At 41.3% G+C, this 12,497-nt stretch overlaps 1 protein-coding gene across 1 annotated transcript in view; it reads right to left on the bottom strand.

The window, feature by feature from the left end:
- Window positions 1-9,978, bottom strand: part of DPY19L2 (dpy-19 like 2) — a 96,450-nt gene extending 86,472 nt beyond the window's left edge. The window contains exons 1-3 of the mRNA XM_040260205.1: window positions 9,514-9,978; window positions 6,202-6,226; window positions 4,289-4,376 (exon numbers count right to left, since the gene is read on the bottom strand). Of these exons, the coding sequence (XP_040116139.1) occupies window positions 4,289-4,376; window positions 6,202-6,226; window positions 9,514-9,895 (495 nt within the window). The 5' untranslated portion in view covers window positions 9,896-9,978. The remainder of the gene's footprint in view (window positions 1-4,288; window positions 4,377-6,201; window positions 6,227-9,513) is intronic.
- Between the last annotated feature and the right edge of the window lie 2,519 nt (window positions 9,979-12,497).

Genomic DNA, 12,497 nt, shown 5'->3' with positions numbered 1-12,497 from the left:
AACTGTTGCTTCCTGACCTGCATATAGGTTTCTCAAGAGGCAGGTCAGGTAGTCTGGTATTCCCATCTCTTGAAGAATTGTCCACAGTTTATTGTGATCCACACAGTCAAAGGCTTTGGCATAGTTAATAAAGCAGAAATAGATGTTTTTCTGAAACTCTCTTGCTTTTTCGATGATCCAGCGGATGTTGGCAATTTGATCTCTGATTCCTCTGCCTTTTCTAAAACCAGCTTGAACATCAGGAAGTTCACAGTTCACGTATTGCTGAAGCCTGGCTTGGAGAATTTTGAGCATTACTTTACTAGTGTGTGAGATAAGTGCAATTGTGCGGTAGTTTGAGCATTCTTTGGCATTGCCTTTCTTTGGGATTAGAATGAAAACTGACCTTTTCCAGTCCTGTGGCCACTGCTGAGTTTTCCAAATTTGTTGGCATATTGAGTGTAGCACTTTCACAGAATCATCTTTCAGTTTGAAATAGCTCAACTGGAATTCCATCACCTCCACTAGCTTTGTAGTGATGGTTTCTAAGGCCCGCTTGACTTCACATTCCAGGATGTCTGGCTCTAGGTGAGTGATCACACCATCGTGATTATTTGGGTCATGAAGAGCTTTTTTGTACAGTTCTTCTGTGTATTCTTGCCACCTCCTCTTAATATCTTCTGCTTCTGTTAGGTCCATACCATTTCTGTCCTTTATTGAGCCCATCTTTGCATGAAATATTCCCTTGGTATCTCTAATTTTTTTGAAGAGATCTCTAGTCTTTCCCATTCTTTTGTTTTCCTCTATTTCTTTGCATTATTCGCTGAGGAAGGCTTTCTTATCTCTCCTTGCTATTCTTTGAAACTCTGCATTCAGATGTTTACATCTTTCCTTTTCTCCTTTGCTTTTGGCTTCTCTTCTTTTCACAGCTATTTGTAAGGCCTCCCCAGACAGCCATTTTGCTTTTTTGCATTTCTTTTCCATGGGGATGGTCTTGATCCCTGTCTCCTGTACAATGTCACGAAACACATTCCATAGTTCATCAGGCACCCTATCAGATCTAGTCCCTTAAATCTATTTCTCACTTCCACTGTGTAATCATAAGGGATTTGATCTAGGTCATACCTGAAGGATCTAGTGGTTTTCCCGACTTTCTTCCATTTCAGTCTGAATTTGGCAATAAGGAGTTCATGATCTGAGCCATAGTCACCTCCCGGTCTTGTTTTTTTCTGACTGTATAGAGCTTTTCCATCTTTGGCTGCAAAGAATATAATCAATCTGATTTTGGTGTTGACCATCTGGTGATGTCCATGTGTAGAGTCTTCTCTTGTGTTGTTGGAAGAGGGTGTTTGCTATGACCAGTGCGTTCTCTTGGCAAGCCTCTACTAGAATTTGCCCTGCTTCATTCCGTATTCCAAGGCAAAATTTGCCTGTTACTCCAGGTATTTCTTGACTTCCTACTTTTGCATTCCAGTCCCCAATAATGAAAAGGACATCTTTTTGGGGTGTTAGTTCTAAAAGGTCTTGTAGATCTTCATAGAACTGTTCAACTTCAGCTTATTCAGTGTTACTGGTTGGGGCATAGGCTTGGATTACTGTGATATTGAATGGTTTGCCTTGGAAACGAACAGAGATCATTCTGTTGTTTTTGAGATTGCATCCAAGTACTGCATTTCAGACTCTTTTGTTGACCATGATGGCTACTCCATTTCTTCTAAGGGATTCCTGCCCACAGTAGTAGATATAATGGTCATCTGAGTTAAATTCACCCATTCCAGTCCATTTTAGTTTGCTGATTCCTAGAATGTCGATGTTCACTCTTGCCATCTCCTGTTTGACCACTTCCAATTTGCCTTGATTCATGGACCTAACATTCCAGGTTCCTATGCAATACTGCTCTTTACAGCATCGGACCTTGCTTCTATCACCAGTCACATCCACAGCTGGGCATTGTTTTTGCTTTGGCTCCATCCCTTCATTCTTTCTGGAGTTATTTCTCCACTGATCTCCAGTAGCATATTGGGCACTTACCAACCCAGGGAGTTCCTCTTTCAGTATCCTATCATTTTGCTTTGCTGCTGCTAAGTTACTTCAGTCGTGTCCGACTGTGTGCGACCCCATAGATGGCAGCCCACCAGGCTCCCTCATCCCTGGAACTCTCCAGGCAAGAACCCTGGAGTGGGTTGCCATTTCCTTCTCCAAAGCATGAAAGTGAAAAGTGAAAGTGAAGTTGCTCAGTCGTGTCCGACCCTCAGTGACTCCATGGACTACAGCCTTCCAGGCTCCTCCGTCCATGGGATTTCCCAGGCAAGAGCACTGGAGTGGGGTGCCACTGCCTTCTCTGATCATTTTGCTTTGATATCCTATTAATTGGTCTTTACTGTCTTATAAAGAAGTCTGCCTTTAGGAAAGGAAGAGAATGTGACAAAAGAATCCTGAAACACTTTTCTGTGGTAGATATTTTATTTTTTAGATTCCATATATCAAAATAAGTGGTAAAACAGAAGGGAATTGCTGGATCATATGGTAGTTCTATTTTTAGTTTTTTGAGAAGCCTGTAAACAGACTGCAGCCATGAAATTAAAAGAGGCTTACTCCTTGGAAGAAAAGTTATGACCAACCTAGACAGCGTATTGAAAAACAGAGACATTACTTTGCCAACAAAGGTCCATCTAGTCAAGGCTATGGTTTTTCCAGTGGTCATGTATGGATGTGAGAGTTGGACTGTGAAGAAAGCTGAGCACCGAAGAATTGATGTTTTTGAACTGTGGTGTTGGAGAAGACTCTTGAGAGTCCCTTGGACTGCAAGGAGATCCAACCAGTCCATTCTAAAGGAGATCAGCCCTGGAATTTCTTTGGAAGGAATGATGCTAAAGCTGAAACTCCAGTACTTTGGCCACCTCATGCGAAGAGTTGACTCATTGGAAAAGACTCTGATGCTGAGAGGGATTGGGGGCAGGAGAAGAAGGGGACGACAGAGGATGAGATGGCTGGATGGCATCACCGACTCGATGGACATGAGTTTAGTCCGGGAGTTGGTGATGGACAGGGAGGCTGGCATGCTGCAACTCATGGGGTTGCAAAGAGTCAGAGATGACTGAGCGACTGAACTGAACTGAACTGTACACTGTTTTCCACAGTGGCTGCACCGACTTACATTCCCATCAACAGGGTAGAAGAGTTTCCTTTCTTCAAAATTTTCATCAACATTTGTTATTTGTAGACATTGCAATGGTAGCCATTCTGACTGTTGTGAGGTGATATATCATTGTGGTTTTGACTTGTACTTCCCTAACAATTTGTGATGTTGAGCATCTTTTCATGTGCCTGTTAGCCATCTGTATGTCTTCTTTGGAAAAAGTTTATTCACGTCTTCTGTCAATTTTTCAAAATTTTTTTGTATTGAGTTGTATGAGCTGTTTATGTATTTTGGAAATTAACCACTTATCAGTCACAGCATTTACAAATATTTTCTCCCATTCAGTAGGTTGTCTTTTAGTTTTGAGAATGGTTTCTTCAGCTCCCCAAAAGCTTGTAGGTTCAACTAGGCTCTATTTATTTTTTAAATTTTTATTTTTACTTTATTTTACTTTACAGTACTGTATTGGTTTTGCCATATATTGACATGAATCCACCACGGGTGTACATGAGTTCCCAAACATGAACCCCCCCTTTATTTATTTCTGATTTTATTTATTTTGCCCTAGGAGACAGATCCAAAAATAAACACTGCTGCAATTTATGTCAAATCGTGTTCTGCCTATGTTCTCTTCTGGGAGATTTACGGTTTCAGGTCTTACATTTAGGTCTTTAATCCATTTTGACTGTACTTTTGCTTACAAAGTGAGGACTAAAACACTTTTTATTTAAATAACAAACCTATTGGCCAGATTTCAAAAACAAACCTATAGTTACCAAAGGGGAACTGTGAGTGAAGGACAGGGAGAGATAAATTAGGAGCTTGGGATTAACATACACACATTACTATATATAAAATAGATAACCAACAGGACCTATTATATAGCACAGAGAACTCTATTCAATATTCTATAATAATCTACAGAAGTAAAGAACCTGAAAAAAATGAATATATATATAACTGAATCGGTTTGCTATACACCTGAAACTAACACAACATTGTAAGTCAACTATATCCCAATAAAATTCTTTTTAAAAACAGCAAAAATAAAATAAACCTACAATATTGTGAGAAACAGTACAATTCACCAAACTTCATTTCAGATCCTAATAAATTTGCACGTTACTATTCTTAAACTACAAATGAATTCATTAGAAGAAAGAACCTAACCATTTCAGTGCGAAAAGTCATCTCCCGTTCTAAGGCTGAGAGGTGAGAAAAATGACGATCATTTTCAAAAAGTCTTATCAAATGTACCCTAGGAGAAAAATAACATGTTTCAAAAGCAGGACTAAACTATTATAAACAAAGTATAAAAACCATAAGATAGAAGAATAAATTTTTACAATAAATATTGAGATAACTTTATAGGCTGCCAATTTGTATATTTTTTGGCATTTATAATCCAGCACTATAACACAGATAATTGTATATTTCCCCTTCATGGATCACTGCCTTGTCATGGTGCAGGGGCTTGCATAACTCAATGAAGCTATGAGCCATGCCGTGTAGGGTCACCCAAGACGGATGGATCATAGTGGAGAGTTCTGACAAAACATGATCCACTGGAGCAGGGAGGCCTGGAGAGTTGCAGTCCATGGGGTCTTAAAGAGTTGGACATGACTGGGAGACTGAACAACAACAACTGTAGATCTAAAACTCTTGTAGATTTCTCCATCTTTCTTCCCATTCCAGGTGTCTAAATCAGAACTGAGGCATGCTTTTGTTTATCTGTTATGTTTTACAAGTGCTTCTAATGTACCAGGTTTGGGGAATGTCTCTAACTGTTGAAAAGATTTAGAATATAATTTTAAAAGTTAAATCAGTTTTTAAATAAGTAGAACACTACATAAAGTGCCAAAGAAAACACGACTGTACTTAAAGATATTTCATCAGTATGACTAAAAAAAAAAAACCCAGCTGTAGATACTGAAATAGGAGCATATGTGACAAGTAAAATTGTAGTCAGCAATTAAACTATCCTTAATTATACAGTAGATGCTTTCCAATGAAGTAGAAAATAAAACAAAATTCCATATGGCAACCCTGTCTTCCACTCACCTTCATTTATACCTAGGACATATACCAGGGTATCACAAGCTGTAGGAAATGTTTCTTCCCATTACAGTCTTAGTTCTATTAACAACACCGAGATCTCCCTGCAGAATAATGGTCAGAAAAGCACTGTCCCAACAGGACACGGGGCAGATCCCATTCTTCCCAAGAGCAGAAATCTTTGAGCTCAGGTAGAAATGAAGATATGTCAGAGGAAAGTTATTTTACATATAGCTTTTACATATATATCATTTATGTAAAATAATGTGTATGTGTATGCACACTGAAAGGCTCATTTAATTCTTTATTACCATTACAGGGTGTTTATCTCCATTTCTACCTGATTTCCAATTGGCAGGTGCTTCTAAAACTTTACATAAACCCTAAGTTTATGTCACTGCTGCTGCTGCTGCTGCTGCTGCTAAGTCGCATCAGTCATGTCTGACCCTGTGCGACCCCATAGACAGCAGCCCACCAGGCTCCTCCGTCCCTGGGATTTTCCAGGCAAGAATACTGGAGTGGGTTGCCATTTCCTTCTCCAATGCATGCATACATGCTAAGTCACTTCAATCGTGCCCAACTTTGTTTGACCCCATGGACAGCAGCCCACCAAGCTCCTCTGTCCACGGGATTCTCCAGGTAAGAATACTGGAGTGGGTTCCCATTTCCTTCTCCCTTATGTCACTAACAACTCTCAATTACTATAAAATGAGGAAGTTTTTTACATGAAATAAACATGAAAACTATATTACAAAACCTAGATATTTAGGAAATACAGTAGTGAACCTTTTGGTAAAGCAAAAATATTTTAATTCATAAATTACTATTCCCATAATGCATCATTTATAAATGTTTCACACATGAGGTTTTTAAAAAGTTTTATACACACACATATATATATGTTAACTGGTACACATATAGATATTCTATATATATAGCAAGCAGTTCATTTTTTATATATACAAACAGTGATGGTAATTTTTATAATCCAAATGTTTATATATATATCAAACTGAAACTAATCTTACCAGTGCAAAATTGCCACAAAGGCAGCTGGAAAAAGAAAAAAAGGAAAAAGTCATTAAAAGTTGCTTTATTATAATATGCCTTTAAAATGACTATTTAATAACTTTTAAAACAAACACTGCAATGTTGGAAGCTTCCAATCATGCTTCTTCAGCTCTTTTTCCATATTCTCACCATCCTGAGCTCAGTCCTACCACTCTTCACCATTTCTCAGATGTCTAGTTTTGTCACAATCAGCAAACTATGGTCTATGGTCTGTCTGGTCTGTTTTGTCTGCAAGCTAAAATGGTTGTTAATTTTTTTAAGGGTTGTAAAAAATAGGAAAGAAGAATAAATAACAAAGACTGTATGTGGCCTGAAGTTTAAAATTTTTTACTTGGGTCTTTACAGAAAAAGTATATACTCACTACATATGTTAACTTTCCATCTAATACACGGTAATACTATGAACCACTTTAAAATTAAACCTATACCTTCCCTCTCAACTCTGATAAGGTTTCATTAACTCTAAGATAGACAATGTCCTACTCAACTATATTTGTATCTTCTTTCTTATTCTCAAGGCAATTACTCTTAAATATAATACTTAAGAAAAAATCAAATATCCTACTAAGTCCATCTAGCTTTCCAAAATCTTCAAAATATTAGTGTCTCTCACCCCCTCCCCTTAACCCACATTCCCTACCCAACAAAATTGTAAGGTGTAATGATGTCAATACTGCAAATGCAAAGAAGGGCTTATCACAGCTCCTTCTAAAGTTGTGATTAAAAGCCTGTCTCCTGTATCCTACCTCTGTCAATTTCACCTCTGAAAGTGACCCAACCTTATACCTTACTGACACAAAGACCATTTGACGCAAGCACTCTCAACATCTCTTATATCCATTTCAACATTTCTCTATATAGTGATCTTTGCTTCTCTGTTCTCTACCATCTCTGAAGAGGAAGTATCTCTTCTCTTTTCTACTGATAGCTTCTCAAATTCATGCCTTTAGCTCCATCATTCCCAATTATTCCAAGACTGCACCATCAGGTATTCACTCTCTTCAAACCTCAATCTCACCCTCTCTCCCCAGTCCTTCCCCTTCAAGCCTTTAATATTCCCAGGCCTTGAAATACTTCTCTTGATGTAGTAGACCTTCCAACTACGAAATATTCTCTTCTCCATCCCCTGCCATGTCTGACAAGATAATCAGCCAACTTCTATAAAGTTCCTGTAACTCTTTTAAATGACCAATGACCCTTCAGTTATCAACATCAGCAACAGTCTCTTTCAATTTGCCTGCTTTTCAATCTCTGTAGAATTTCACCAGATCCTTAGATTTCTTTCTCTATCAAGACTCATCATACCAACCTGCCAATTCTTCCATCTTCTGACCATTTTGTTTTTATATGCTTCTCTGTTTTTTATTTTTCTCTTCTCTCCTAAAACGAAGTATGCAGGGGTTTTCCCAAGTATCTTAACTTTGCTCTCTTTTCAATCTTGGAAATCTCATTCAATGTTAATGTTTCAACTCACTTATATATGAGTAATTCCCAAGTCTACAATCCTCATGCCTGACCAAATGTTCTCTCTTCCTCTCATCACATTCCTCTTCTCTCCTACCTCATCACCTACCCAGTTCCTCTCAACATGTTTCCATCAACTTTCACCTCTGACTTCTCCATTCCTACTGTTGCTACCCTCATTAAGGCCACTGCTGCCTGGGGCTTCCCTGGTCCAGTGGTTAAGAGTCCACTCTGCAATGCAGGGACACCAGTTTGATCCCTGGCCCCAGAGGATCCCACATGCCACTGCAGAGCAACTAAGCCTGAGCACCATAACTACTGAGCCTGTGCTCCAGAACCTGGAAGCTGCAACTACTGAGCCCACATGTAGCAACTACTGAAGCCCTGGTGCCTAAAGCCTGTGCTCCCCAACAAGAGAAGCCAGTGCACCCCAACTAGAGAAAGTCCACATGCAGCAACAAAGACTTATTACCGCCAAAAAATAAAGTAATAAATATTAAAAAGACCACTAGCGTCTAGATTTTAGCATACAACTCTTTTTTTCTACCTCAGTCCATATCCAGTCCATTTTACACACTGCTGTCAAATCAATCTCTGAAGCACACTTCTGATCATGTCACTCTATTTAAGTCATTCAATGTCAACATCAAGAATGTACTAAATGTCACAAAATTGCTCACTTTAAAAATGGTTAATTTTATGTTATGTGCATTTCACCTCATTAAAAAAAAATTATTTTCCTAAAGAAAAGAATCCATCAGTGCCATCCTACTGAATGAAGTTCAAATGCCTTAAATGTAGACTTGAATTAGACTCCCCACAGCTGGCCCCAACCAATTTTTTGAACACTCTTATGTTCTCTTTTTGTACCCTTACTTTTATTTCATATTTTCTTACTTCCATGGCTCTGATTATGCTGTTCTATAGGCCTCTAATACTTGTTCTTTGCTCCACACATTCAAATATTACCCTTTTTTGGTCCCAATTAAAATCTCACATTTTCCATAACTAGACATCTGACAAAATCTAAATATGAACCCCTATTATTTCTCAAGTATTGTCTACATGCTCCAGATGTGGAGATCCATTCTACTTTAATATCAGCAATCAACTTACGATGGAAAAGAAATCACAGCTTACATTAGGAGACATCTGTGTTTCAATATGTAACAGCAGCCACTATGAGCAAGGACTAGGCTCAAAATTGATCTTAATGAAACAGCAAAATTTACATCTTCAAAAATTAGGAATGCAAATAAAGAAAAATCTTTCAAGGGCTTAAAGAAGGCAATTTAGGCATCAAGCTCCTCAGCAAGATGAAAGTAAATAGATACCAACATGGAGAAATATATTGCCTAATTTGATCCTATTTCCCCTGTGAAAGATTCTCAACTCATTAAAACCAACACATTATTTTGCTTCATTCAAGGTGCAGAAAAATATAGTCTGACCTCCCCCTCCCCCAAAGCTACCATTTTCACTAGGGATAAATGGCTGCCTTAAGATGACATTTTGTTGGTGACACATGAAGTTATCACTGTGCCTGCAAACCTTTGAAAATGTTTTAAAATAAGAACCAAGGGGGCTCGGAATTCTTGTCAGCGATTTTCCAGATATTGGAACTCGCCATTATTGCTGCCAAACTTTCTTGTTAAACTGATATTCAAGATTCACGGAAACCACGTCCAACCCTAGGCTCAAGAGGGTACACGGGTCTCTCCACTGTGAGCCTAGCCTCCCGGGAGTGCTGGTCCTGGAGCTGTCGGGGCTCCAGCAAGGGGCCTTCCTCGGTCGGTTCCGCTCACCTATGCCGATGGGCCCCTTGCCCGAGACCTGACGTCTTTGCAATAGTTGCGCCTTGTCCCAGAGCTGCTCCAGCAAAGAGCTGAGAAACGGAAAGCGGCCGTTCAGAAAATCGGGCCTCGTGACCATCTCCACTGGCACGCAATTCTGCGTTTTCAGGTTTCGGATCCTCCGCGGCGAATACTTCCGGGCGCCCCTTGGCAGGTTCCTCCTGCGTGTGCGCAAAGGCAGCTCCGGCCTTTTCACCTCCTTCTTCGGCTCCTCCTCCAACTCCCGCTCCCCAGTTCCTGTGGCCCGGTGCCGCCGCCTAGACTGCGTGGAGCGGAGGGAGTGCGACGGCTCTGAAGCCGCACCTCTGAGCTTATTCCTCGTTTGCCCGACCATTTTCTCATAGTCCCCGTTCGGATGGGGCTGGTACTCTCTCCGGCGCCGGTCCGGCCCAGTCAGGCGAGGTCCGCAAGAGGCCTGGCTCGGCTCACAGTCTCAACGACTCGCCGCAGCGCCGTTGCAGGCTGCCTGGTCGTCAAGGCGACCGCCAAACAAAACCCAGGCTGCCTGGCGCCGCTCGTGCGCCGCTCACGCGCGCAGCCCCACGTGCGCTTAGCCAAAGCACCACGCGCAACCTCCCGCGTGCGCTACCACGTGTGCAGCCCCATGCGCGCAGGTCCTTAGCACCGCCCCTTGCGGACTCTCCCACGTGCGCCCCCACGTGTCCATTCTGTAGTCAGCGGACTGCTCCGCGCCCCAAGCACATCTCGCGCGTTTCCCCGCGCATTTTCTCACGTACGCGGCTCAGCTGTCATACCCTGCTAGGGGACAAGACTGAAGAACTTTCTTCGTTTTAATTCCTTTCTTCGGGTTTAGCCTTAGCTTTGTTTTTGCCAAAAGGTTGTCTGTTTCAAGGTTATTAACAAAAAAAGGAGATCTCAATTTTAAAAGTAACAGGGGAAAAAAAAAGTAGGAAAAAAAAAAAAAAGCGAGGGAAGGAAGCTAGAGCGTGTGACGCGCCTGGCACTTACTAGGAGCGTCTCTCCTCGCCTCCTTGGAACACTTGGCTGGTATGGGACACCTAGAGTTCATCTCCTACACCGAGGCAGTGGCCCGAGGCTGCAGGCAGCAGGTAGCAGAGCTGGCGTGAACCCGGTGAGTCTAACCGCACAGCCTCAGGTTGAATGCGAATTCAGTGTTCTCCGCTTTGAGGACAGAGTTTATCCATCTATTCTGAAGTGAAATTGTGTCCCAAACCAGATTGCTCAGAATTCCTCAGCAGTTGAGCGCGGGGCTGTGCTCAGCACTCTCACCTTTCTGAACCAGAAACCACCCGGGACCACATAAAAGGAGAAACCCACAGTCACTGCACAGCCATACGCGACGCCACAGCGACTGGCAAAGATGCACAGGGACCCTGGCGCTTGTCACGTCCTCTGCTCCCGGCCCTGCGGCCGGATCCCACACCGCCTCACGTGCCATCTGTTTCCCAACGGATCCAACTCCCTAAAACCCCTTTCCCCCCATCTGGTCTAGACGCCCTGCGGCTAGGTTAATTTCCCGGATGCCACACCGGTCAGAAATGCTCAGGACTCCCATTAGCCCATAAATAAGTTAAACTCCTTGGCTTGTTTATTGGCACCTTTAGTGGCCTGCCCCATCTACCTTTTCAACTTCAGTTTCCCACGTCCCCGGACACAGATCTTCCTCTCCAGTAATTCCAAGTGAGGTCTTCAATGTGACTCCGTAACTGTCCCTCTACTCATACCCTGAAGCCCTCTTGCGTTCTCATCTGTTTTTGCCTGCCTCTTTCAGTTTTGTTACTTTCCAAGCCCCACCCGGTTTCTCCAGCCCAGGTTAATTTCCCTATTCTGCAGGTCTAAAATCTTGTCACTTAAATTCAGTAAGTGTTTTTAATAATTTGCTGGTTTGTAAGATTACCGCCCCCCCTCCCGCCCGCCCCAAGGAGCCTTTCTATGTTCCTGGTACTGTGTTTGCTGCTTAAAATGTGCACGCATTTAGGGAATTCCCTAACAGTCTAGTGGTTAAGACCTCACTCTTTAATTGCTGAGGGCCCAGATTCAATCCTCACCCCCATCTCCACCCCCACCCCCGCGAGGCTAAAAAAATTAACAAAATGTTTTCGTATTTAGTCGTATTTAATTCAGACATAAACTATGAATTAGGAAACCGTGGACTAAGGATGTAGTGATTTACCCAAGTTTTAACAACTGAAAAATCATCCAACTCTGAATTTAAAATACAAGGCACTTATGGGTGGTTGATAAAAATATATTATTGAAAAAATATGCGAATTCAAAAAATACCTTATTTTTTCATATAAATATTCTAATATTGTTTTTGGAGTGCTGTGATTATGTTTTCCTTTAATTATAGAATTATGTAAGACATGAATTGGGTGCATTTGCACCTTTATGTATGTATTAGATAGAGCATCTGGTTCTGAAGCTTTTTTATTTCTCTTTATCATTATATATTTATAGTATATATTATTAGTTGCTCAGTCGTGTCCAACTTTTTGCGACCCCATGGACTGTAGCCCGCCAGGCTCCTCTGTCCATGGGATTCTCTAGCCAAAAATACTGGGGTGGATTGCCATTTCCTCCTCCAGGGGACCTTCCCAACTGTACATAAAGGAGACATCATTAATGTGCATTAGAGGATACCCCAGGTTAACTGTCATGGAAAACTGTCTCTTGAGCCTTTAAATTCTATACCAATTCTACACCTCTGGTTGGCGGACTGTTTGTTTCTTTTCTTAGGTTTTAAGGTGAATGACCTGGGGCTGTTTGTTTCCATCAACCTGATTGTGAATCTATTTACAGGCTACTACTTCTGGTATCAGTTTGGGGAATTTATATTTTCCAACAGACATTTCAAGTCAACTAAATTATACACTCTTCTACCTGAAATCGATATGGTCACCTGTGCCTTTTCTAAAAATCAGTGTTTTCCCAAATAATCTGTTTATTCTTCA

This window comes from Oryx dammah, unplaced genomic scaffold (genome assembly GCF_014754425.2).
Source record: "Oryx dammah isolate SB20612 unplaced genomic scaffold, SCBI_Odam_1.1 HiC_scaffold_18, whole genome shotgun sequence".
NCBI lineage: Eukaryota > Metazoa > Chordata > Mammalia > Artiodactyla > Bovidae > Oryx > Oryx dammah.
The sequence above is the reverse complement of the archived record's forward strand: the minus strand, read 5'-3'. Positions and strand labels throughout refer to the sequence as shown.